Below are 26,903 nucleotides of genomic sequence, written 5' to 3'. Positions count from 1 at the left end.
TTGAGGCTTCAGAGTATCAAATCATTTTATTACAAAACTTAAGCTATTTATTAATCATTCAACTCTTCTAAAAAACACAAACGCGAGAATAAAACAAACACACCCAAGCTCACTAGCCCTTGCAGGATAAGCAGCAGACCTGGACGGAGAGCCTGCAGGTGTTTTTCCTTCTACCTGTTGTCCGCACTTCCTCACACATCCTACGGTCCTCTTACAGGCAAAGGAAACCGAAGCTACAAGGTTCACGTACAAGAGGGTCATGACAACTTTAGAGCTAGTTGGTGCTAATGGCTTATACACTCTAGTTGACAAATAAGCACTAATTCCTACTCCATGCTAACCTTTACTCTCATTCTTTGAAACTGCGTCTTTGGAACTGGTTATGTTCCTTCACTGTAGCTATAGCCCCTCTAGGGATCCCCGAGCACAAACCCTAAAATCCACACAGTCTCCAAGTTCAAGTATAAACATTTGTTTCAGGACAACCCCGGACTGATGTAGTGTTTCTTTACATCTCTGTAGTGTATGTTGGGTGTCATCCCCTTTGGCAGGCTGACCAGACAGCAGCACCATGAGGGGACAACACGGTCAACTCCATTATGGCCCGTTCCATCTGGGCACCGCCCCACAGTCAAGGCTGAATGTTGAAATCAGTGATGACCTCAGCCTGTCTTCATTCGGAAGTTGTACTCTTAGGTAACCAAATCCATTTCTTCATGGTCAATTCAATGGAGCTTCCAATGGTGTCAGACACACTCTAAAGAGAATCAGATGAAGATGTTTTTTGAAAGAGACTACATTTAATTTTACCTTCCTAAAGGAATTTACAGTTAAACTAGAAAGACAGGTAATGTTTTATATTCCACAATGGAATTGAGTTTTTCCCCCAGTCCAGGCACAAATAAGACACCCCTCCCCCTTAAGGCACTGCCCCCCACGAGCTTATGCTCTTGTTCTGTTCACTCACTGATGCCTTCCCATCATAAATAAGAAACATCTTAACGACGCTTACAGAGAGAACACCAAAATGGAATGAGGGGACAGGTGACTAACAGTGGCTAGGTAAGAATCCACTGCTTATCTGCTGGTCACTGCCCACATTTACTAATGTCTCAAAGCCTGCAAAAAGCATTGCTTTGTGGATCTGTAGCTGACTTTTAAGATTAATTAAATCCCAAACATAGTAAGAAGGGACAATGCACATAACAGAAGAATACTATGGTGACTGACATTGTTGAACTCCAATCTCTAAACACAAGGAAATCCAGCAGGGCTTAAAGCAGACTGTGAGTCCCGTTTAGGATGCCTTTTTAGAATGCCGTGTTTGATTTTATATTGAAATTGCAAACTCAAGCTGAATTCATGTCTAGGCATGAGACTCATTTAATCAATTTCAGAAAAATAGGACTTTCATTTGAATTTCTCTTGTGCACAACAATCACCCCCGTTGGTCTCTAACGAAGTATCTATTCACAGCGTACATGTTTAGCTCCAGGGGCACAGAAGATCACACTAACACAGGAGAATGCTCCCCATTAGTTTTCAGTAAAAGAGAGACTCTTGAATAGTAGCTCAAGTCCATATGCAGTAAATGCTTTTGTGAATAAAGAACAGAATCCCCAGTAGTGGCTTACCCCTTTTCTATCCATTTTATATATCTACAAGCCAGAGATGAATGCTCCTGGACAAAAGACGGATACTGGACCTTAGGAAGCATCCTGGGAGGGAGCTGGGGGCTCTTGGCTCTCAGGCTCCGGAGGGGGTGCGGGCACGGCTTCTTTTTTCTTGGCTGCCAGGAACTCGTGAATTGCTCTTTCTATCTGTGGTCTGAAGATGTGGTTTAGTTTGGGATCCACCACTTGAGAAATGATTCTGTCCACTCCAGCTTCCAACATCCCTGACCTTGTGGAGACAAAGAGACCACTCTTTGAAGGTCTGTGCACCCTCCACCCAGCGACCTGTTTGCACCATGCATACCTGCAGTACAACATCAAAACTGGAAAAACGACACCAGTACGATCCAACCTTCCTTAGTTTTCACACATGGGGCTAGACACCATTGTGTGTTTGCACAGGCAGCTCTGTGCCATTTCAGCACAGGAGTGACTTCAGGTGACCACCCCCACAATGAAGAGCTCTCCTCAGCCACCACAGCAACCCCTGGTGTGACCCGTTTCAGGTCACACTCACCCCCACCACCTCCTGCCCCTAAGCCCTAGGCAACCCCTGATCTTGTCTCCAGCGCTGTCATTGTTCACCAATGTGACATATATAGAATCGGCACCACACATCTTTTTTTGATACTGGCTTTTTTCACTCAGCATAATTTCCTGATATTTCTATTTCTAAAGAGGTAGGCTTCACAAGCTTTTAGACATCCTAGAAGAGCCAAGTGGATCAAGACCTGAACTTGAGTGCTAGTAATAAGACCAAAAAAAGGACCGCAAGCAGATTAGAAAAAGCCAGATGCCATGACCGGCCTCTGCTGTTGGGCCCAGTAACACTAAGAAGTCACCTAGATGAGCCAGCAGCAGCACCTTGTTAACTAAGGTTCAGTTTGTGACCGAAAGACATGCTTTAATAAGACTCCAGGTCTTCCTGACAGCTGCCCTTACACTTTAGACCTCTCGCCCAAGATCCAAACACTGCTATCTTGGTAGAAAACGCCCAGGTATGTGCCAACTACACTGAAAACTTCAAGCAAGCCGGGAATCATGTTTCGTAATTTGGAGTATCTTTCGAGGCACCTGGTCGAGTTTACACAGGAGACCTATGGAGGCTGGATAAACTAGCAAGAATGTCAGTTGAGTCCTTTGATTACTTGAACCTTAACTTTAATAAAGGGGTGGACTGCTGCAACATGTGCATGTGATTTTCTGTAAAGTACCATCCACCCTGACCAGTTAATAACACCGATCAGCTTTTCTGTGCCTCCAGCAGTGAGTACTTTTCACTCTTAATTCTGATTACTTACTGAACCACACTTTGCCTCAGACCATTTCGCAACTGGTTTTTGTTCATTGTAGGATTCCATTCCTGCTTGTCCAGATGTGTTGACACAAAATTATCCACTTTCTGCCTCAGGTTCTGGTAAGCTGGCTGAAACATTTTTAAAAAAGAGGTAAGGTAAGAAGTTATATGCACCAAAATTTTAGAAGTCAGTCATTCAAGGATACGGCTTTCCACAGAAATGTAGATGTCTCAAGCCCCTAAAGACACTTCTATCATGACGATGAAGACGGCCCTGAGGCCCAGAAGAGCATGAATTAACGAGCAACAAAGTGCTAACATTACAGTGGGCAGGCACAAGGCTAGCAGATGCCTTATCATCCCATTTACTTTCCAAGTAACAGTACAGGGAGATTCTATTAACTCTCCTGCCCCCACTGAAGAGATTAGAAATTCATGCTTAGAAAGGGGAAACAACTTGCCCACATGGCCAAAATGTGGTAAATCCAAGGTTAGGATTAGTCTGTTTCTGAATCAGAGGAACTGGGCTCTAGCCGGGCACCATGACTAACTGGCTGTCTGACTTTCAACAAGTCACCAACCTTTCAGTCTCAGTTATTTCCATTGGTAAACCTGAAATGTTACCATCCCACTTACCTCGCAGGGTATCCCAAGCAACAAATAAGGGCTCAGGAAAGCCCACCACATAAAATGAAGGGCTATGCGAATGTCGGCACGATGTGAGAATGGAGACTGAGGTCAAAGCCTATGGAACAGTTGGAAAGGCTGAGGGGAAGCACAGCTTATGGCCAAAAATGGAGCTTGAGGCTCTTATTGGCTTAGAGTTGATTTTAGACCCAACTATGATCAGGACAAAATTAGAAGGAAGTGGTGAACACATGGAATTTGTATTCTTAGCCTCTAAGACCTTCTGGTATGATCAAACCAGGTATAATAATGTGCTCTGCTGCTAGGCATCACCCCTGCCTCCCTCTGCCTGGGCAGAGACTGCTTCTCTACCCCAATGACATTGAGTTTCAGCAATGCAACATGGTCTGGTCAATGGGGTGCTAGTGACAAGAAGCCTTAAATGCGGTCATCCTCTGTCTGGCTTGGTTCTTGTGCTCTGGTGACCCTCTATGAGGGCATGTCTGGGACCTAAGATGAGTTTGTATGCAGCCAAGCTAAACCCAAGCCCAGGCCACCTGAACCATCTAGCAGAAGCCCACTTAGATTAGCTCAACTTTAGCTGACCTGCAGCCCTATCAGCATGAAGATGAATGCTCATGATAAGTCACCACGATTTGCTTCATTGTGCAGTGTTAACTGTGGCAAAAGTCTGCTAGCAGTCAAAGGTAAAAATCGACAATGAAATCAGCAGGCTTCAACTCTACAGGTGGGCTCTTGCCAAAGTCCTAGGGAACTGACTGACAAACACCCATGTACTATCTAGCTAGCAACTCCTCCTTCCTCTCCTCACAAGGGTAGGACAGAGACTGCCATGTTCTCCTGACCACAAATGGGGTGCCTGACCCACGCTAAGACAATGCTGATGTTCCCTGGGATTTTCAGAACAGGAATTGAGAGTCCCTTTCTAGAGGAAGAAGAGGTAAGATATAATCATAGTAGGAGTAACTGAACGGATGACGCCGCTCTGCGGTGACGAGACAATAGCTATTATGAAGAGCAGAGATGAAAGACACCTTGTGGAGCATCCCTGGTTCCAAATGCATTGCTACTCTTCTGACAGCCTGTTCAATCAGTTCTTTCTTGGGGTGCCCAATCAACAGATCCACCCCTTTGCTTAAAGAAACTGGAATTAATTTGTCACTCAGAACTATGCATCCTGATACTAGATTTTCTACTATTCCAAATAAGTCACCTGGTTTGAAATGATAGTTACTGTTTACTGAAAAATAACAAAAGACAGCAAAGGTCACCACAAAACCTGAACAGATCTTGGCAACACAGAATCATCCCTTCAGTTCTTAAAGTGAAAGGACAGAATGGGCCTGCCATGAATATTCTACTGTATTATCTATCCCTCACTTGATTCACCTCACAGTTTGTTCTACTTATTTGTATTTTGAGTACAGTGCAAAGTAAATTACAATATCATCAGTACACTTTCCTCGAAATATTTCAGCAGTCTGGGAAGGGGCCCAAGAATATACATTTCTAACAAGTTCTCAGGTGATGTTGATGCTGCAGATCCAAGAGCCACACTGAGAACCATGGAGCTAAAGCCACAGTGACTGAAAACATGCTTCCAGAATTAAAACCACCCAGTAACTAAGGGAAGGAATATTTAATATGTATGTTGGGAAGGCTCCAACTCTTCCTCCCCCAACAGCTTTACAATACTACTTTTCTTTCTTTCTTTTAAAAATAACATGCACGGGGGCACCTGAGTGGCTCAGGGGGTTAAAGCCTCTGCCTTTGGCTCAGGTCATGATTCCTGGGTCCTGGGATCGAGCCCTGCATCGGGCTCTCTGCTCAGCAGGAGCCTGCTTCCCCCACCCTCTCTCTGCCTCCTTGTGATCTCTGTCAAATAAAAAAATAAAATCTTAAAAAAATAATAGTAACATGCACGAGGTGCCTGGGTGGCTCAGTTGTTAAGCGCCTGCCTTCAGCTCAGGTCATGATCCCAGGGTCCGGGGATTGAGCCTTGCATCAGGCTCCCTGCTAAGCAGGAAGCCTGCTTCTCCCTCTCCCACTCCCCCCCTTACGTTCCTTCTCTCCCTGTCTCTCTCTCTGTCAAATAAATAAAATCTCTTAAAAAAATAAATAAAAATAAAAATAACATGCATACTACATTGACTTAGACACATAAAACAGAAAATGATAGGAGGGAAGAGCTTATGATGGAAGTTGAGAGCATCCAGAGTCCTAGGAAAGGTGGAAGCTCAGCTGATACGTATCTGAGACCTTTAAATAAGGAAAATTAAACATTAAATATTAAGCACTTCTAACACCATGTAGCGTATATACCATTTGGTCTACATGTCAGTTTTCTACCCTACAGTTCAAACTTTGAGGACTGGTAGTGACTTACTTGTTCCTGTATCCACATAGCCCCCATGCTGTAGGCCAATAAATGTTCAATGAATAAATGGATGATGTCTTTCCCTATCTTTGAATTGTAATTTTAAGTTCACGATCTTCATGTTAGGTAGGCAGATTTTCTCGAAGACAAGAACTTACTTCTGTAACAAAACCTCTTTAAACTTTAACCCTTTTCTTGTTAGAAAAGCTTCTGAAAAGGGAGAAAATGGAACATTCCAGCAACTACTCTATGTCTGACACTTAACACAGCTGACTTCATTGAATCTCCATGACTTTGGCAAGTAACCTGAAATAGCATTTTACTAGGGGGTTAACCTATGGCATTAGAATCTAAAATTGGCACCAAACCCCCTTTAATCCACGGTGGAGTACAAGATGGGGTTCCGCACAGTGTACCTTAATTCAACTGGATGTTCAAGCCTGCAAATCACTGAGCTAGATAAAAGGAAGGAACAAATGGCTACAACGTTCTGATGACTACATTCAAACCGTTCTCCCTTCCTTACCCGGCTTTCTCCAATGTTCTTAACACACAAGACGTTTGTTACTGAAGGGCTTAAAGAAGTCTCAGCTTGGGAAAGATCAGAGCTAGGCTCTGAAACCAGTACTGAGTCCCCAAGTTCAGAGAAACGACTGGACCGTCACACAGCTAACAGTGATGGGAGCCCAGCCCACGTGTACACCACTCAGAAAGCTTCCTGTACTGCCTCAAGCGGTCTAACACCTCACTGCTGAGATTTTTGAAAGTATCTTTTGTTTTCCTTTCTGCTTTAGAAAAGCCAGCCTGCAACACTGCCGTCCTCACGCCCAGCCCAACCCCACCCCCTTCCTCCCAATACCTTGGTGTCCACGTCCGCCAGACAGTCCCGGCGGAAGCTGTCAAACAAGCCCCGGCTCTTGAGCTGCTCCACGATGAGAGCTATGAGCTGTGGGTCTCCGGGAGGCAGTGAGGCCGGGTTGATGGGGCCGCCGCTCCCACCGGCCCCTGTCGCGCCTGTCGCCGACCCCGCCGAAGCCTGGCCCGCTCCGCCGCCGCCCACCGAGCCCGTGCCCCCGCCGCCGCCGCCGTCCGCCATGGCTGTGCCCTGGGCCCACAAAGGAAACTGAACACGACTTCTCAGGGACAGAGGGTCTGGGTCATACAGAGGTGGCAGAAGCGCCCAAGGAGGAGGTGTTGGGGGGAGAGGTGGAGGAGGGGAGGGAGAAGGCGGCGGCGGCAGAGGAGGAGGCGGTCGGCTCTGATGCAGCGGAGGTAGTGGCAGGAGCGGTAGAAACGGCCCGCTCCATCCCGGGCGCTGTGCAGATGACGTCACAAGCGGTCTTTGCATTGTGGGGTGGGAAGTTTTTGGCAGTCAGCTCCGCCTTTTTTTATAGGTAGCGTTTTGGCGGTGGAAACTACAACTCCCCGAAGGCTCTGGCGCCAGTTTGTGGGGCAGTGTGGGAATTGTAGGCTCAGGCGCTCACGATTGCTAGAACCTGCGCAGGCGTTCCTGGACCAGTCACTTGCTCGCTTGGAATCAGCACGTCTCAGCCAGTGTCCGATTATGAGAACCATCTGTGGGACTGAGTAAAAGTGCAGAGTAACAGGTTTGTCCCCGAGATGTTCGGATTCAGTATTTCTCCGTTGGGGCCAAGGAGTCTGCTTTAAACGTGCACACCCACGCCCTCCTTGAACAATAGGAGCCCGGGAAATTTGGGCAACAGTGGACAAATCAAATTTATATTATGTCAAAATGTGTAGGTGCTTTTTCCTCCTTCAAATTTAATAGCAGTGCATATTTTTTTAATTGGAAAATAGGGGCGCCTGGGTGGCTCAGTAGGTTAAACCTCTGCCTTCAGCTCAGGTCATGATCTAGCGGTTCTGGAATCGAGACCTGCGTAGGCTCTCTGCTTGGCGGGGAGCCTGCTTCCCCCTCTCTCTTGGCGTGCCTCTCTGCCTACTTGTGATCTCTCTGTCTGTCAAATAAACAAATAAAATCTTTTTTTTTTAAAATTGGAGAATAACAGAACATTGTGAGGAAGAAGATAAAAGTTTCCCTCAATTTCTTAACGTGTGTGGATTTGGTCCCAGATAATAGACACTGTCAATAATAATGGTGATAATAATAAGAAACTAATATCGAGTAATTGGAATGTACCAGGCATGATGCTAAGCCTTTTACACCCAGTGCTTGACAGGAAACTAAAAAGCAGATACTGTTATTGCTGTTTTACAGATGCAAAAATGGAGACAGAGTTTGTTGCTCTGGTCACATAGCTAGAGGCTGAAGAGGAGGCTTTGAACTCAGGTTTTCTGAATACAAATCTTGCAGCTTTTAACCCAAGCTATGCTACCTCCTGAGATCTAGAGGGCATCACACACTAGGTAAGGCTTTTTATCCTGATTTGGTTTTAGCCTTGGGTTCACCACGGGAACCCCATGGAGGTCACCACTCTCCTCTCTTCCTTTCAGCCTTTTGCCTATTATTGGCTCAACTCCTGCCCACTGGAGCAATTAGGTCAGCTTTTGTTATTTCCCCATCTTTTATAAACAGTGCAGGGGATGTAAATAATAAATCCTGCAACACCATTGGTTACTGGGCAGAGGCAGAATGGACAGGTCTGGTATGCTCTCCTCGTTAACATTTCCTACTCAAGAGAGTTAAAATTAATCTTCAAACTAAATATTCAGGTGTTAGTTATTTTTTTAAAAATTTTATTTATTTATTTGATAGAGATCACAAGTAGGCAGAGAGGCAGGCAGGGAGTGGGGGGAGGAAGCAGGCACCCTGCCGAGCAGAGAGCCTGATGCAGGGCTTGATCCCAGGACCCTGAGACCATGACCTGAGCTGAAGGCAGAGGCTTAACCCACTGAACCACCCAGGTGCCTCCAGGTGTTAGTTTATACTCATCCTTTAACATCCACCTCAGTCTTTCTCAATTAATGACAAATGTTACTGTTAATGACATTCTCTTAATACCTCACCATCCTTGAATTGACCCAATGCCTATTCTGACTGACTTCACACTTAACCAGCTTTTGCCCCAGGAGAAGCGCAATTCAGGCTGCTTGTGCCACAGGTTTGTTCTCTTCCAAGCTCTCTGATCACTTTTCCCAGCCTTTTCTCCATTTTGGCACTGTACGCCTTACTTTCTTTCCTCTTCTGACCCTCAGAACCTATCTGCCTTTGGTCTCACAGATGTAGACTTTCAGAGCAGACTCTCTTGTAGCGGTTATTATAATCAAAAGTAAATAATTAATAGACTCATTAGCCACTTGTTGCCCCTACTAGAGTATAAGCTTTAGAGCTGGGACCACGCCTTGTTGTTCATTACTGTGTCCCCCGCCTGAAGCACAAAACCTAGTTCAAAGTGAATGTGTAAGTTCCTGTCTGTTTCTGGTATGTTTAGGATAAGGTCAGAGTGCGTGTGTGTGGAGGGTGGGTATCCCCTAAGCCACAACCTCCAGAAAAGTGAGAGTCATTATAGCAGGAAATACTGGATTAGTTTATTTCTCATGGGAAAGTGATCCTGGAGATTGGCAATGGGTGGTTCACCGTTTTGCAGTCTTGGTGTGGGGACCCTTGTGTGTCCCAGGTGGCGGAATTCTGAACTGTGAGAAGATGTGCACCATACATCTGTGACGTTGCCTCTGGAATTGATATAAATGGTGTGGGGTGGGGGTTTGTGCAGTCAAGGTGATCAAGCCTAAGGGAGGCTTATTATTCATCCAGACTTCTAAATAGGAAGCCACCACTTAAATCAAGATGCTCTCATCTCCAGTCAAGGAGTGTGTAATACACAGTGCACTAGGGGGCACCATTGCTCTGTTGATAATCCAGGACCTTTAGCAAAATCTACGGAGATGATTGCTTTAACTTTGGCCCAGGAAGTCTCATTTTCAGGTATTCTTCGGGTGAAAATAATTGTTGAGTCTCAGTTTTAAAATTGGTCTCTAACAAGTTTCCCAATCCCAGTGACTTGGACATACTAGGTTCTGGACTATTTTTTATATCAAAGATTACATAGAAGAATGAAAGCCCCATTAAGCCCAAGTCCAAGTCTCAAAGGAGAAAGGGCAGGAGCTGGAAAGAGTTGAGATCTATAGGTTGCCAAGGGAGATATGTAAAAAGCAGCCAAGTGCATGCAGGGCTTTTTGCATCAGGTGGTACAGGATTGGAATTCCAGCTGTCACTTTGGGACAGTGTGGCTTTGGGAAAGCTGAATCACATCTCCAAGCTTCTACTCCTCAGGACCTTGGAGAGGATTAAGCGCCATTTTGGCAATCCACTTAGTGTAATTCCTGGTCCTCAGCAAATGTTTAATAACATTTCAGTTGCAGATCTACCCCTGGGTTGGGGCATTATTTAATTTAACTGTCTCCCCACTGACCTCTAAATTCCCTGAAGGTATTGTCTGTTTCACCTAGAAGAGTGCCTGGTATATATAGGCTCTTGGAAAATGTATGATGGAGGAAAAAAAAAAAAAGAATGAATGAGAAATTTGCTTTTCTAAGTATAGGATAAGGCTGTTTAAGATTTTTGATACTGCCTTCAAGCAAATGTCAGAATATAGCCAATATTCAGAGGGGTCAGCTACAGTCCAGTAAGCTCTCCGCATTATGTGTCTAAATGGTCTGTGATTTATGACCATATGGACTAGGAGACTGGGCCAGGAAGCAGACCCCAAGGTTAGAAGTCAATCTATGGGTTGCCTTGGTAACCTTCCAACCATGTAATCCAAGATCCTGGTCCCTAAGCAAGAGCATTGCAGAGCCCTAAGAACTGAATCCAAGGCTGCATTTAGACACCACAGCCACTTGGGGTAGACACATGGTTGATTCTTATTCATGTTCACGGTGCAGCCCTTTTTCTTCTCGCTTCCGTGTCGCCGTCCAGAGAGCTCTGCCAGTTCTTAGTCTGGACAGCTGTTCGTTTCCTAATTAACAGTATCCAGAGTTTCTCAAGATTGCCTGTCTGTAGCGTGTTGGCTCCATCTATACCATGTGATCTCCACTGCTTCATTTTGTTTGTTTCTTTCTAATATTTTCCAGCATATCTAATGACAAAATGGATCCAAATATACACTGAAAACCAGGGCTTTAATAAGCAGGAGTCCATAGCACCGATCAGTATGATCACCGTCTTTCCTACTGGACATGCATCTCAGGTAACATTTCAGGCTCTGGTGTTTTTAACACATTGTCATTTTGAATGATTTTTACTAAAGGATTTCTGGTGAAAGAGGCAACCTCAGATCATATTGAGAAAGGAGTGGGAAGTTTGGAATCTGGGCTGGGTTTGGACATAGCACCTCTGCTTATTGACTGTGTGCCTTGAGGTTATCCATGAACCCTTTGGAGCCTCGGTTTGCTCATCTGTACAATGGAGATGATATTAATACCTACCTTCTGTTGTCCTGAAAATCAGCCATCATAATCTATACAGAACCTGGTGCATAGTAGACCCTTAATAGCTAACGATATGGTCTTGGTACAACACCCTGGTGTACTCGGTTATAGTCTATGAGTGGGGCAGAGATCTTGATTAATAGGTATCCAGAATTAATGTACATGTTACTTTAGGAGTTTTAATCTTGTGATGACCTAGGAAACCACTCAGCTGACCTCTAAACTGGTGAGCTCAGTAAAGCCAAGCTCATAGTCAAGCCCTCCATGCTATTGCTGCTAGGGTCTGGACCCGTAGTCTGCCTTTGTCGTCATACTTCTCACGCCATCTCTCATTCTCCTGTGATGCTCCCGATCTACTACATATTTATTTCTAGTTGCTAATCCAATATCCATTCAGCCCTGTTAAAACATCCTTCCCTAGTTTCTCCTATTACTATGGTCACCTATGGGGGGGTGACCATAGGTCCTGCTTCTGGTCAGAGAGGTATCTGCGGAGGCCCCTGGGAAAGCCTGGCCTTGCTGATAGAAGCACCCCCCCCTTCCTCCTCTAGCATGAAGGCACATGAAACAAGACCCTAAGGGTCAGCTGGGGCCATGTAACTTGTTCTAGTCAGTGACTTGTGAGCAGAAGTGACTTGTGATACTTCTGGGCCAGAACATTTAAATACCAACATGAGACCCTCCAAGAATTCTCTTTCCATCTGCTCGTGATAACTGGCATGGTTTCAGATAGCGACTGAACTGTCATCCTGGGCCCCAAAGTGAGGAGACATGGAGCAGAGGCCCCACTGGCTCCTAGTAGACCCGTAGCAGGAGTGAGAAACTGGTTGGAAGCCACTGAGCCTTTGGAATTGTTTGTTAGTGCAACAGACCCTAGTCCATTCTGACACACACAATCGTGACCCGATTCCTCCACTAAGTCCATCACCTGTGAAGTAACTGAATGCTAAGAACTCCCGAGTGAGTGACTGACTGAATGCCAGGCCCCATCCCTTCAGCTCCTGTCTAGAAATGATTGTACATCAACCTCGTTTACGATGTAGGTGCCCCCTCTGAGACAACTTCTGTCAGTCCTTCTTCAATTTTGATAGCCATCCAAATTCTCTTATTAAAAACAAGAGTCACTCGGCCATCCCTCCCAGACCTACAGAAGCAGTCCCTAGAGGTGGGTCAAGGCCATCTGCATTTTTAAACAAGTTTCCTGGAAGGTTCTGACAATGGGCCAGGGTTGGGGACTCTGGTCTCTCTGGGTGGAAATTTCCAGTGCCATCAATAGGCCAGAGATGATGAGTATCTTCAGCCTGTGGGATTTTAGCTTCTTCCAGTCATTCTGTCCCCAGCTCTGCCTCCCAACCCCCACCCTCATTCCCAGGCGGCCACTTTGACCTAAAAGCAATTACCTTTGGGAAGGGTTCCCTTGAATATGTCAGTGATATCTCCTCCCTGACCCTCATATCTCTAGTCTGTCAAAAGAAGGGAGTTGGACCAGGGTGGCCAGAAGAGCCTTCTTTGAGAGGTGTCAGTGCTTAACAATCAAACATCTTTCACACACACATCACACGGTGTCATGGGATTGTGCTGCTTCTAAGATAATACAGGCTTAGCACATATGTGATGTGTATAAATTCCTAAGTGTGCCCCATGCTCTGAGGTGTAATCATCAGATAAAGTTAAAAGCTGTGTGGCAGTTGTCTTCTTCATCCCTTTGGTGTTTCTCTGGGACTGTATATTTAGCCTTATTTGGAGATAATATGTAAATTGGAGGATTGAATGGCAAGGCCCGGGGGAGTGGCTCCCCTGACATCCCCCTAGCCCCACACCACACCATGATGTGTCCAGGGGAGGCAGAAAAATGCCTGGTGTTGGGTGTTTGGGGCCCACTTTCTGTAGCCAGGCTCTGCCAAGGCAAGCAGCGGTCTCTTGTGGAAACCGGGGGGCGGGGGGTCTCCACAAGGAAGGGAAGGGGGAGGCGGAGGGTCCCTTCCATTTCTGAGAGCAGAGCCAGCTTTAGGCTGTGCTGGATCTTCATGGAAACACAGCTGAAATTCCAAAGATTTATGATGGGTGGAGAGACAGAACCGCAGGGTGCTCTGGCCAGAGGAAGGGAAGTCATATTTATTGAGTGCCTACTCTCTACTGGCCCTGAAGGGAGCTCCAAACCCCTGCGGCCTGTAGTTGGGCCAACCGCTCTGCGAGGCAGACAGACGTTCTTCTCGTTTTACAGATGACACTAAGGTATGGAGAGGGGAAGTCACAATCAAAGCTCAGACTAGGTCTGCCTGATTCTAAAGCCTAGATTTCACCTTCTATAAAGTTGTAGGAGGACTGTGACCTCTGGAGACAGGCTGGGGATGGAATTCTGGCCTGCCACATTGCAGCTATGAATTATGGGTCATCTTTCTTGTTGGAGCTCAGGTTCCTCCCATGTGACATGACAGTAGTGACAGAACCTACCTCATAAGGATGTTGTGAGAATTATGTGAGACAGTGCCTGGCAGGTGCTAAGTTCTAGATATGTGCTACCTGTGATTGTTCTAGAGAGAAGACCAGTTTGTTGGACAGGGAAGGGCCCTTGCAGGAGTGAGGAGGTATGTGCATGTAGATTTTATTGTTCCTGAGCTCAGGAAGCTTTCTCAGGGCAGAGAGAGCAGTCGCTTAATGTGGTCCTTGGGTGGTTGAGTTGCCCTGCCCTATGACAGCCTGCTGTATTCACCCCTTCTTCTGTCTCTACAAGCTGTTCCTTATTCCCCACCCCCCTGCCCTGGTGGCTGCTCTGCTGGCATTCCAGACTACACTGGGACATTCATATCTTTCTGGGCTCAGGGACAGGGGCACGTGGGGGAGCTCCTGGGAGCTCCCATACCATGTGTGTCTTTACTCTCTCCTGAGACAAAGTAGGCAAGAAGGCTCTAGAAGTCCATGGTCTTACAGAGGAAATGAGTGCTGGGCCATCCCCCTAATTTCCTTGCATTGCCTTCTCTGGCCAACCCTATGAAGTAGCCATGGGTTTGGGGCCCAGGTCAGTGGGATGGGCTGAGTGTCTTTAACAGGTTACTTAATTTCCCTAATAGGCCTCACATTTCCCACCTGCAAAACAGAGAGGATCCAAATCATCCCTACTTGCTATAATTTTTTGAATTAATAAAATATGGCATATAAAGCACCAGGATGGAAATCAGTGCAGTGCTCAGTTTGCCATTGTTCTTATTACCCATGGTTCTCCTGGAAGTATGTATGCTTGATAGTGGAGCTAAACTACTTATTTGTTCGCCTGGAAACAATGATATCTGCATTCTGTTCTAGGTCCAGATGGGTAGAGGGAAGAGAGGGGAGATACCCACATGAACTATGGCCTTGGTCCTTGTCCTGGAGGAGTTCAAAAACTGGAGGAAGATCATTAGTAGAGTGCCTGGGGAGGGAGGGAGGTGTAGGGGGAAGAGAGAGGGCGCAGGTAATGGCTCGAGGCCGCCTTGGGGATATCACAAAGGAGGCACTATTCGAGAAGGGTCCTACTGAGAGCAGTGAGCTTTTGCCATTCCTACTGAGAGCAGTGAGCTTTTGCCATTCCGTGTAGGAGTTCCTTTGAAGATCCCCAGCTTATAAGTTGGTGGAAATGTAGAGAGCAGGGACTTGACTTCTTAGCTTCCTAAACATGTGGCCTTGCCTCCAGCCATCTGTGGCCAGCCAGCCAGGCGGTCTGACACAGCAGGGAGCATGTGAGGAAGCGGGGTCGGGGGGGGGGGGGTGCCGTCCCTGTCAGAGGGAGCCATGGTGGCAGTCCTGCATGGGTCTGATACCTGCTGTCTTGTCTGTCCTAGCATTGGGGCTGTGGTGTTGCCAGGCAACAATCCGTAGTGTGACTTCGAGTGTGGCTCCTGTCCACCCTCAACCCTGGCTCTCTGGCCTTCCCAGAGATTCCAGGAGCCATGTGTCATTTACTTTGTATGTTCACTGCATAAATCAGCCAAAACTCCTTTGTGTTGTGATTAAGAACATTTCCTGGATAAGTAGGCAGAGAGAAGTGAGAGGCTCCGAGTCCCAGGCAGAAGGTACAGCTTGGGCAAAGGCTCAGAAGCTTGAAGAACACCAATGTATTCTGAAAAGAGTTGCAAGCCCGTGAGCTCTGTGGGGCTAAAGAACATGTATTCCACATGGGGCCTGGGGTTGGGGGGACCAGCAAGAGGTGAGGTTGATGAAGTAGGCTAGAGCCCCGAATGCTACCATTACAGAGGGTGAATTTGACCTTGGAGTGGGCACTGTGTGTTTTTAATAGGGCAGTACTGGCATCCAATATGCAGTTTTCTCTAGGACAGCACACAGCATGGTAGGACTGGGTGAAGCTAGAGGCAGGGATACCAGTGAGGAGCCTGTAGGAGTCTTTTCATGGGGCAGGTGTTGGCTGGGGCTACTGCCCCTTGGGAGCTGTCAAAGACCGATCACCCTGCTGCCTCCACCCTGGCCATCCTGGGCCCTGCCTGACCCATTGCATGATTTCTGCAGAATCTCCATGGTCACCTGTGCTTTGGAGTTCCTTCCTCTACCACATTCATCGTAGCTCCTGGATTTTTGTATGAAACTCAGCCTCTTGATTCTTTGATGCTGACCGAAATTCCAGAGGTGTCAGAGGAAGTATTGACATTTCAGCAACGTTGAAAACAAACTGCAAATTGTCCTTTCAACCTTCTTGTTCTCAGAGGACTTTCCATGTCCTGAGGGATTCGTGGTCAGCTTTTTCTCCTCATGAGTGCGCTAGCCTCTGGCCAACTTATTATTTCCTGGCTCCTCTCCCTCTGCCCTGTCGCCTCTTCATTCCCACCCTCATGATTTGCCAACAGAATGCCAACTTTTTGTGATGGGATCCTCTGCAAGTCAGTTCTTCAGCTCCTTTTTGCAAACAGCCCCTGGCTGACTTTTGCATCTCTGAGCCAATCAAGAAGGTCATCCAAACAGGAAGGTGATCCTTTTAACAAACTCCACGCTCCCTTGAAGACAAGAGTGGTTAACATGACTTTCCTGCTTTATGCTACAGCTGTTCACGGTTGTGTTTTGCTGCTAATAACTGTTAACCACAAAATAGCAGTAGCTTGTGCAAGACAAGAGCTTGTCTTATATAAAAGTCTAAAGGAAGGCAGTGCTGGGCAGATACGGTGGCTCCATGACCACCCTAAGCCCCACCATCTTGGAAGTGCTGCCTCGTGATCCAAGATGGCTGCCCTAGTCTCCTGACCTTCATCTTGGAGCTTTCTGGTAGAGTCTCCAGTTAAAAATTAGGGTTCATATTATTAAGGAAGGAGTGGCACATGTATACAGGGAGGAAACTAGTGGTCTGTGCTGTATCTATGTACCTCCCACTTCTCTCAGAAGCTACAACTGTATTCCCTGTGCTGGGTGACTGGAGCTTTAGTGTTTAGTCTGTTGGTCGTTAGTCAAGAGTAATTGTTCTCACTCCTTTTAGAAGTGTCAACATTACATTTCTAGGAAGGGCTGTGGGGCTCGTCAGACCCAGGTGTGTGAGGCCCTTCAGAGAGGCAGGCCGACCCTCGCTCTTGGCACCTGGCTTCTCTGCCTTTTTCTGGGGCTCTGCTTGCCTTCATCTCTCTGTGGCTGAAATGGATTAGGTCCCAGTGGCCTGTAGATGTCCTGGCTCCTGCTGCCTGTCAGCCAGTTGTACGCAAAGTGTTTATTTCCAGAAAGAAAGTAGAGCTACGGAGAGGTGCCCATCTCTCTGGGGAGATGGCTCAGTGGTCAGGAGCCTGAGAGGGAGAATGAGGCTGCCTCAGCTCCAGGAGCTGCTCTTGGCTTCCTGCCCCAATTCCTCCCAGGGCGTCTGGTGCTTCATTGTCAGCTGAGCTCTGGACGTTTGGTGCTGCCGCTTGTGCTTTGAGGGGACTGCCTTCTGTGACTGCACCCCAAAGTGGGGATTCCTTGTGCCTCTGGGGATACTAGGGGAATACACAGATCTTCATAGCTCTACCTAGAATGAAGCTCTGGTCTGTTATAGTGTCGTTTCTTCTGCTCTTTCCCTCGATGGGCTGTGGTTGGCAGGCTTCAGGTGGTGGACTGTGGGTGGGCATCACTCATGCTATTCTCAAGATATTCCCAGCTGTCTGCCTCCTACATTCGAGGCAGGGTTGCACCTGCTGGCCCCAAGGCGGTGCCATGTGAGTAGTCCAACCAATGACCCATGAGTAGAAGTCACACATGCCCCTTCTGGACTTGGGCCTTTAAAAATTGCTGCTTTGGGGGCGCCTGGGTGGCTCAGTCGTGAAGTGTCTGCCTTCGGCTCAGGTCATGATCCCAGCATCCCGGGATCGAGCCCCATATCCAGCTCCTTGCTCAGTGGGAAGCCTGCTTCTCCCTCTGCCTGCTGCCTCCTGGTCCTCTGCTTGTGTTCCCTCTCTTGCTATCTCTGTCATAAATAAATAAAATCTTAAAAAAAAATTGCTGCTTTGACTCTCCCTTTCTGTCGGGGTGACAGTGGACAGTATTTGAAATGGTGGGTGCTCTGTCCGCCTGAGATCTAGGTCAAGAGTTACCTGGAGCCGAGCTCCCAGGTGGCCCTTGGTTCATAGACACAGTGAAGGAGAAAGAAACGTTTAATGTTTGAAGCCACTCAGATTTAGGATTTTTATGTGATCACAACATTATGCAGCCTACCTGACCATTTGTGGTTGCCAGGCGTCCCAGTGCCCTTCCTGTTTGGGACTTTGCCCTCTGAGCCTCGGTGTACAAGGTGAAAATGCCAGATCCACACCCACTTTCCCAGCCTCCCTTGCAGCTCAGGGGCCAAGGCCAGCCCAGATGGGGCGGGGGGTGGGGGGCAGTGGCCAGAGGCTGGGTGTTCTTAGCAGCTGCCGCGGAGACAGTGCTGGGCTGGTTCTGTAGCAAGGGTTTGGGTTATGCTTCTGGCTGTGTGACCTCCCTTTTTCCTTGCCTGCTTCCTAAGCCTCATTTTCCAGCTTTCCCATATGTTCTGTGAGCTGCCCAGTATCTTTCTGTAAATTCCCTTTCAGTTTAAATCACCCAGCATCATGCTGCTGGAGACTAGGAGCCTTGGACCAAAACGGGCATTTAGGGGCGGTTGTGAGGCTGCAGGGAGGCAGTGGGGAGGCACAGGTGGGATGTGACTAGCTTCTCTTCCCCTGAATGAGTTGCTTCCCCAAGAGCAAACCTTCTCTATCTTAGCCCAAAGCAAGCCAGAGGGTACTGGGCTCAGGGGTTCTGCTCAGACTTGGACCACCTTTAGGCACGTGAATCATACATTCTTTATCAGTAATACACAGCAAATAATACGCCCTCATTTAGCGGGTAGTTCCGAGGAATGTATTTGAAAGGGAATGCATTTGGGAGCATTCTGGGAACCGCAAATCGAACCCCCAGTGTGAGTTTACCCTTTATCCTTGGAAGCGTGACCTCGCTGAGCAGATCCAGCCAGGGACGCTGGGGTGGCAGGACTGTAGAATGGAGGCCGCCCTTCCTGATGCGCTTCTGTCACTCACCTCCTGCGTAGTCGCAGCTCCGTCCTCTCGGTTCCAACCCATCTGAGATTCTGCCCAAGAGACCAGAGACTTCACGTTTAAGACAATGAAAGGATTCCTGATGAGCTCGGAAAAAGCCGAGAAGCATAAAGGTGGGAAAAGATACTGGGGATTCTTTTCTTCAGTCCTCTCAATTTCCAGAGCTCAGAGAAGGAGACCTCCCGACGCACAGCCACACAGCAGCTCTCGCTGAGCTGGGGGTTGGGAGGCACATTTTTTCCACTCTGACAGTGAGTCTTAACCCGGAGGCATACTTGTGGTGTCATCCAAATTGGCAAAAATGATCTGGAAAGACAGCAACTCTCCTTCAAAACTACAAGCCCCATTTCATAGCAACCTGTGATCACCTGATCCCTTACCCCCGCCCCCCACCACCATGAGAGAAGGATCCTCAGAGTACACTTCTTTTCGCTTTCTCAGCCATCTGAAACACTTTATTGCGGAAGGGTGAAAAATTGCTGAATTGATCTTTTTAAATTAACATGGGATCCAAATGAAAGAAATTTGGAAGAAGAGAACTTTCTCATCCGAGTGGCTGCCAGCACTCAGCCCCACCCCCCACCCCACCCCCCCCAGCTGAAGTGCCCCTTGTTCTTGCCTTCTCTGCCCCAGATTCATGGGCTGCTCTCTGAATCGTTGGCAGTTTTCTCTGCACTGTCCTGACAACCTCCGGCCATGAAATTAAAAAGCTAGTTACCGAATCTTGCTCCTAACGTCTTTGTCCTTGCCAGCGATTCGACAGAGAAATCTGGAAGAGGGAGCCTCAGCTATGCCTGCAGTGGGCTGAAATGCCACCAGAATGACAATGGGCTTCACCAGGGGAGGGGGAGAGAATGCGCAATTTGCCAGGAATGAATGCATGAAAGAAAGAGAGAGAGGAAGAACGGAACTTTGGGCTTCAAATTGAAAAATTCCAGTGTCTCCGCAGAGCTCTCGGTGCCTCTGCTCCAGGACCTGCTACAAAATGCTGAGCAGGGCACATTTCCCCACACCATTGCCCTCTGGTCCTCCGCCAGGGTCCAGAGCTCACGGCTGGAGAGCTGGGAAGTCAGAATTTGGGGAGGAAGTGGCTCCAAACTGGGGCAAGCCCTCCCTGGGAGGCCAGCCCGCCTAGCCAGCTTGCCTGTGGCCGAGCACCCCCTAGCCTGCCACCCCCTAGCCTGAAATCTCTCCCCTGCTTGTAGACTCTAGGTGCTCACTCCACACACTGTCTACCACCAGCCTCCACTCCCAAGGAATTTTAAGAAATCTCAAAACTGGAAGAATTTTCATTACCTGTAATTAAGGAAAATCTTTCTAGAAGGAGACTGTGGTGTGTGGCCTGCTGCAGGTGGGTGGGGCTCAGTCCCTTCGCCTTGGCACCTGCGCTGAGCAAGGGCCTGGTGGATACTCGTTGGGTGAGGGAAGAGGGGCAGCTCTGTCAGAGATCAGCTCTCTTCCCTGCATTGCCCCCTCTGGGCATGGGCTCACAGATGGCCACGTGGCTATATAGGGAAGTGGGAAAGAGGCGTTTGAGCCCTGGGTTGCCAGGGAGAGCAAATGAGGTCCTGGCTTTATAGCCAAAGTTCTTGAACAAGTTGCTTAATCTCCCCAAGTATGACTCCTTTTCTGTGAAACGGGAGTCACCATGGTAGCCACTCAGAGGGAAGCTGTGAATTAGTCAGTGTTGAATAAAAATAACGTAACCAGGACCTGGACCCAGAGCCCATCCTGACCCGGAAGTTCTTGAGAGCCTTGGCCTCACCATCCCAGGGAACTTGGGATTAGTGTCATTGCCGAACAGGTCTGGCATCGAATGGCCCCCGGGAAGCTGGGTTGGTCCTCACTATTTAACTGAACACAAGCATTCACTCAGTCACCCAGTTGCTGTTCATTGATCTGAACCAGTGTCTATCGGGGGCCTTCCTGTGTCCCACCCTGTGTACCACCCTGTGGGATTTGGGCTAAGGGAGTAAGGGAAAGGTGGCATGGGCTCGGTTTTTGGAGCTTACAAGCGAGCAAGAAATAAACGAAATCAAGATCAAAATCCTTTGGGGTTCAGATCAGGAGGTGGTCAGGGAAGGCTTCTTTTGAGAGGTGTTATTTGAACTGAGACCTAAGAAGAAGAAGAAGCTGCCTGTGCTCAGACCTGAGGAAAGAGGGTCCCATTGGAGGGGAGCAATCGTATAAAGGTTTGGAAGGGAGAACGAGCCTGCCCAGCGGGTTAGCATGTCCACAGCTGATGGAGTAGTGGGACAGGGGCAGCAGCTGGGTTCATTGGAGAAGTCATTCCACAGGAAGCCCATCCAGAGGACTGGTGCTAGGCCTGGAGTCCAGAATGTGAGGTAGGGTTGGAATACTTTGACCAGTGGCTTCCCGCAGCCCTCTCTGTGTCCTGCACCTGCTAGGCCTGCTTTAGAGGACAGACTGTGCAAAATGGAGAGGCGGCTCCACCAGTCTCCACGTTGTTAGGTATGGCCCAACTTCTTAAAAGTGCATGTCTCCTGCTGGCCTTGGGGTCATGACTGCCACCAGGCTCTCCTGCCGCCCACCCTGTGTGGAGTGCGCAGTGGTGCTGGCTGCCAGTGATAGAGGCTGCTGAAGTCAGAGAGGCTTTTCCCGAGCTGCGTCCTGACTGGGACGGTAGTCAAGTAAGCTCCATGGTCAGCCTGTCCTCCGGGCCCCCAGCCTGCGCTCACCCTTATGACCAAGCCTCCTCTGCTTTGATCTGTGTCACATGAGGACCTGCATCCCCCCTGGAAGTCGGACCTGGAGTCCCCACACCGTGTTGCCATGACTAGTCAGCGCGCAAAGGGCTGCCCACTTGGGGTCAGGCAGCCAAGGGACCTCGAATCATCTGTGAGGTTCATTATTATTAATAATACAGGCCAGAAAGAATAAATATGAAAACCATGTTGTAGAGAAAGTCTCTAATCTGGCCTGTTTGGAGATGAGCTGGTGAATCCTGAGGTTAATGAAAGCGGTTAAGTTTGACGGTCATGGACTGCGTTTGTAAACTCAGAGATGTGAACGGGTGAGACATTCGTGAAGCATCTCCCGTGCCAAACACTACAGCGGGCACGGGAGGCCCCCAGGGTGTTAGCTGTCGACTGGGAACCCGCCCGCCTGCGTGCTTGGAGCGCCAGCCCAGTGCTGGGCCGGGCCACGTGAGAGACGGCTGGGCTGCAAATTCTGGTGTCTGTTCTGCGTCAAGATTTGGCTTTGTCACCAGATTTCTGTGGAGATGAACCTGACAGAGCCCCGAATGTAGTTCCTTCTGTGGTGGGTTAGGTTTTCATACTCGATGAAGTCAATTATACCTACATCTTGGTGAAGCAGGCACAGAAGGGGAGGTTTGTATCTCAGAAAAATCTCTTTTTAGATTAGGCAAAATAGAATTCATGCTTGAAAAAAAGAGTGCTATTTCTGTCATCAGTCTGATTTTGTACCCATTTCAGTTTTAAGCTCTATGTCCCATTCCAGTGCAAAACCCTCCTCCTCCCCCATCCCCTCCTCCTCTCCCTCCTCAGATCTTGCCCATCCTCCTCCTCCTCCTCATCCTTCCCCTCCTCACTTCCTCTCCCTCCACCCTTCCCCCCTCCTTCCTCTCCTCAACTCTTCCCCTCCCCCTCATTATCTCCTCCCCTTTTCTCCATCCCCCCTTCTTCTTCTCCTTGTCTCTCCCTTCTCTCTCCTCCCCCTCAGCTTTCTCCCTCCCCCCCCCCACCTCTTTCCTGTTCCTTTCTTCCTCTCTCCCCACTCCTCCTCCTATAAGTCAGTCCATATTTATTTGCCTTCGATTTGAGGTGTAGTCGCAATCAGGAGACTTACTGTTGGAAATCAGAAAACACAGGAGCAGCTGACCTCGTTTGTAGGAGTTCCTTTGTTTCCTCTCTAAAATGGGAACAGTTCAACACCACATCTATTGACTTGGGCCTATGTTTGTTTTTGCCAGTCTTCTGGGTTCTCTGAAGAAGAGGAGAGGAATAAAGAGGACAGCATCCTCCCTTTTAGCAACTTCCTCTCTCAGCGGGAACCTCCTTTGTGACGGGAGCTTTCTGTCTGGACACAGACCACAGTATGACTGTCTGTATGCAATTCACAGCCCGAGAGGGCGGCTCAGGCCACAAATGCTACTAAACATCAGGGTCACTGTGGGCTGGAGGAAGGCTCTGCAGATAGGGTAGTGCTTAAGCTGAGCCTTGGAGTTTGGAATGATCTGGAATTTGGAATGATCTGGAATTGGAAGGGTGGTCACTCTTGATTGTAATCATTGGACAAACCCATCACTCCCCAGATTCCCCTTCCTGCACTGTGTAGACCTGCCTTCTTGTTTTCTTGCCCGTCTCCTCCTCATGGCAGCCCCCTTGCCCTTATGTCTTTCTGGCATTGGACCTTTTCTCCCCACTTCCTCTCACTGGAAGTAACCAGTCCTCACTCATGCTCACTTACCGATGTTTCCCTCAGCACTCCCAGGAGACCCAGGTATCCTAGTGCTGTGGGAGCAATGTGGGTGACAGATCAGGCATGGACTTGGAGTTCACACTGACTTGAATCTGGATCCTCTTCTGCTCGAGACTTGGCGGACCCGGGCAAGCTGATCAACAGGTCAGGCCTCTGTATCATCGCCTGTCCCTGGGGGTGATGGTCCCTACTTCAGGGCTGCTTTCTGGATGAAATGGGATAATGCGTGGGTAAAAGGTCTAGTGCAAGTAGAGACACCCCCAAAATACTGGTTCTAGCCCCAGTTCATTTCAGCCAAACCTGATGGCAAACAGAGCCCATGGGGGAGATGGAGGAGTCGGAGCACTCACACTGCGGAGTCCCATCACACTGGCCTTGGGCCTGATGCTAGGACAGCTGACTTATCCGGAGTCTTCCCAATTGCTGCGCCCTGCATGAAACTGACTCATGGATGAGAAGTGTCGCTTCCAGCGGCTGACGTGTAGAAGGCGTGAGCTTCACCGTCACAGCTGAGCCCAGGCCATAGAAACTGAACCCCCGGGGCTGCATCAGGCAGAACATTTATACCAGCCTCAGAAAGAGGATAAAATGCATTGGAAATGATGAATTGCCTCCGTGAAGTCTTCACACAGAGTTGTTCTCCCTCTCTAGTCGAGGTCCCTGCGGGCGAGAAGCATTTGGAAGTAGGATGTGGGAAGCCCCAACGTGACTGATTTTCCCGAGTTGCCCTCTGGAGCTCGCACACAACATTCCGTCCTCAGAACTCACACAATGCCGAGAGCTCCTCACGTACCGAGAACAGAGTAACCAAACCCGGGGCAGCTGGCATCGTGGGGCGCTTTGTTTGCTAACCTGACTGACAGACTCAGCGCGCTGACAACAGCCCACCAGCCTGCTTCAGGCAGCACAGAGCCCGGAGCCGGGGAGCTCTCTTGGCCTGCCTGTTAGAGTGACAGCAGCAGAGATCAAAGTTTAATGCACTGATTATTTTTCTGTTTTCAGGGGCCAGACAGGATAGAATGGGCCGCCTCATCCAAGGAGCCTGCAGAAGGTGGCTGGGTGGGAGCTGAAAAAGGAAGGAGACTTGTCTGAAACAAGGCCAACCTCACCGTGTTTCTCAGCAGGGCTCTGAGTGCCGGGGGCCCTTCCTGGGGGACAGGGCTGTGGGGCCTGTTCCGTTGTCTTCAGGCTGCTCTGGTCCATGCAGGTTTGGTAGGCAGGTGGCACTGAACAGAGGGACCCAGCTGAATCAGCCCTCAGGAATAGAACTGCTTGCAGGAAAACCAAAGAAATATCTGGACATCTTTTTGTGCTTCTAGACCTGCTCAGAATGCATGCTGCTAACAGAGCCTCTGCCCTCAACTGTTGGAAAGTGGGTCATGCAACTGATACCAGGCAGGAATATGCTCACTCCTCTGCCCTTATCGATACATCACAACAGTAATTCTTATGACAATAGCAACAACGAAAGCAGCTCACACAGATTGAGTGTTTACTGTATGCCAGGCGGTCTTCTGAGCACTTGACGTACATTAATGCAGGCAGTCCTTTTTTTAATCTTGATTTTCCTTATGAATTTGCTCCATGTTCTTGAGGAAGTTACCCACCTTCCCTAAACAAAGAGATATTTACATGTAATTCATAGGTTTTTTTAGAGAGAATGACATATAAGGACGTTATGTGAAGTGTGAGGTATATGATAGGTGCTCCGTGATGGTGACCAGTATGATTTTTATTAATCATATGAATGGTCCTGTTTATCTTCATCTTTATACCTATTTCCAAAGGTTGCACCTTCCTAGGACCTGTCCTTCTGAAATTGGGAATGTAGAGTTACACCTCCTTTTTCTGGACAAAACTCCTACTTAACCCTCAAGAGCCATTTCAAAAGTTCCCTACACTGTGAAACCGTCGCCAGTCTCTACAGTGCGAAACAGATTGCGCTCTTTGCCATCACGTCATATGATAATCATGTCTGTTTATGGTCTATCTTGGACCGCTGGGAAGATTCTGGAGGTACAGTTAATATCTGCTGTGCTCCCCTAGCTTAGCAGCTCTCCGGGTGTGGCCTGCAGACTCCTGGGAGTCTGCAAAACTCTTTCCGGGGGTTCTTGAGGTCAGAACTGTGTTCACAAGTCTTTACCTTGTTCATTCTATTGACATTTGTAGCAGTGGTGGGTAAAGCTGCTGGTATTGGTTTCAGTTGAGGCTATGACATCAAAATGTACAAGAAATTGTTATACCCATCACTGTCATACGGTTGTGCTAAAACACATGCCAATTTAACTTAAGAATGTCCTTAATGAGGCAGTGAAGTGATTCACTTTATGATATCCCTACCCTTGCCTTTTCAATAATCTGTATAAATTAAAGTGGGAAGTACATCTAAGCACTTTGGCCACATAGGAAAGCACAGTGGTTGTAGGTAAGGTCGAGGAAAAGCATGTGTGTGATTGAATTGTGAGCTGAATTAGCCATTGCTTTTTCATGACACATGCTCTTTACTTGAAAGGACAGCTGACACACAGGGTGGTCTTTCATATTTGGGCATTGGCAGATGTCCTCTCAAAAATGAATTATTGAGCCTGTCACTTTAAGGAAAGCAGTATTTGTTACCAATAGAAAGTTCAAGCTAGGTGAAAATCAGAAGTTTGGAAAACTTTTTCCGCCATTCTGCATTCAACATCTTCTCATTACATGTCCTACAAGAGAATTCCAGTGATACTAGTGAATTAGAATTTTTGATGCTGTATAGTGACATGTGTAAATGTTTGGAAATTCTGCATGAGTCTGTGAAGCTGTTGTTTTCTAATGAACATTCCAGATGTTACAAGGTTTCACATGGGTGAAAGACAGTTCCAAGTGCAAGATGGGCGCCTGGGCGGTGCTGTCAGTTGAGCATCCAGCTCTTGGTTTCGGCTCAGGTGCTGAAATCGGGGTCATAAGATCTGGCCCTGCATCAGGCTCCACGCTCAGCACGGAGTCTGCTTTAGACTCTCTCTCCCTCTCCATTGGTCCCCCTACCCCCAACGCATGTGCCCCCCCTGCCTCCGCTGAAATGAATAAATAAATCTTAAAAAAAAAAAGTGCAAGACTGATGGATTTTATGGTGGCAGAGAAGAAAAGTTCAGCAACACAGTTTCAGACTTTACATCGCAGCAAACCTTAACCCAGACTTGTCAAGTGTGTCTGTAGTACCAAAGAATATCCAGTGTTATCTGAAAAGGCTATTCAGATACTGCTCCCTTTTCTAGCTACGTATGTGCATTTTAACTGGAACCAGAACAAGCTATCAAACCAGCCTGAGTGTAGAAGCCGATCTGAGAATCCAGCTGTCTTCCATTGGGCTGGATGATGTTGAAGATATTTGAAGATACGTCCAACAATGTCGCTCCTCTCACTGAACTTTTTCATTCCGTAAACTGGAGTTTTTGTACAATCGAAAATATTTTTATTTCATAAAATATGTGACGTGTTAACATGTGATGGGTTTGTTGTTATTTTTAAATAAATAAACG

The 26,903-nt window shown here is 47.9% G+C and overlaps 1 protein-coding gene and 1 long non-coding RNA gene across 4 annotated transcripts; one reads left to right on the top strand and one right to left on the bottom strand.

The window, feature by feature from the left end:
- Positions 1-7,358, bottom strand: BOD1 (biorientation of chromosomes in cell division 1). Of its 2 annotated transcripts, none has more exons than XR_004283664.1 (4): positions 6,855-7,358; positions 2,975-3,099; positions 1,635-1,902; positions 1-757 (listed from the first exon to the last, which is right to left on the bottom strand). XR_004283664.1 is itself a non-coding variant. In XM_032334900.1 (4 exons), the coding sequence occupies exons 1-3, from the start codon at positions 7,341-7,343 to the stop codon at positions 1,707-1,709; spliced, it is 810 nt and encodes a 269-aa protein (XP_032190791.1). In that variant the 5' UTR covers positions 7,344-7,358; the 3' UTR covers positions 1-757; position 1,706. The 2 variants fall into 2 exon arrangements, 1 of the variants encoding a protein (XP_032190791.1); XM_032334900.1 differs by having other exon boundaries at positions 1,706-1,902.
- On the top strand, positions 7,241-26,903 carry LOC116585507. 2 transcript variants are annotated; one of them, XR_004283669.1, is made up of 4 exons: positions 7,241-7,602; positions 8,232-8,380; positions 11,048-11,163; positions 24,388-26,903. It is a non-coding gene; the product is annotated as an uncharacterized LOC116585507 (long non-coding RNA). The 2 variants fall into 2 exon arrangements; XR_004283670.1 differs by lacking the exon at positions 8,232-8,380 and having other exon boundaries at positions 7,244-7,602.

This window comes from Mustela erminea, chromosome 3, assembly GCF_009829155.1.
Source record: "Mustela erminea isolate mMusErm1 chromosome 3, mMusErm1.Pri, whole genome shotgun sequence".
Classification (NCBI taxonomy): Eukaryota; Metazoa; Chordata; class Mammalia; order Carnivora; family Mustelidae; genus Mustela; species Mustela erminea.
The sequence above is the reverse complement of the archived record's forward strand: the minus strand, read 5'-3'. Positions and strand labels throughout refer to the sequence as shown.

What these genes read in the sequence shown, in the direction of transcription:
- BOD1 (XM_032334900.1), bottom strand. Translation starts at nt 7,343, where the DNA reads ATGCAAAGACCGCTTGTGACGTCATCTGCACAGCGCCCGGGATGGAGC. An exon ending in TGGCGGACGTGGACACCAAG is followed by an intron (nt 3,100 to 6,854) that starts GTATTGGGAGGA and finishes AAAATGTTTCAG; the next exon opens with CCAGCTTACCAGAACCTGAG. An exon ending in CTGAGGCAAAGTGTGGTTCA is followed by an intron (nt 1,903 to 2,974) that starts GTAAGTAATCAG and finishes TGTCTCCACAAG; the next exon opens with GTCAGGGATGTTGGAAGCTG.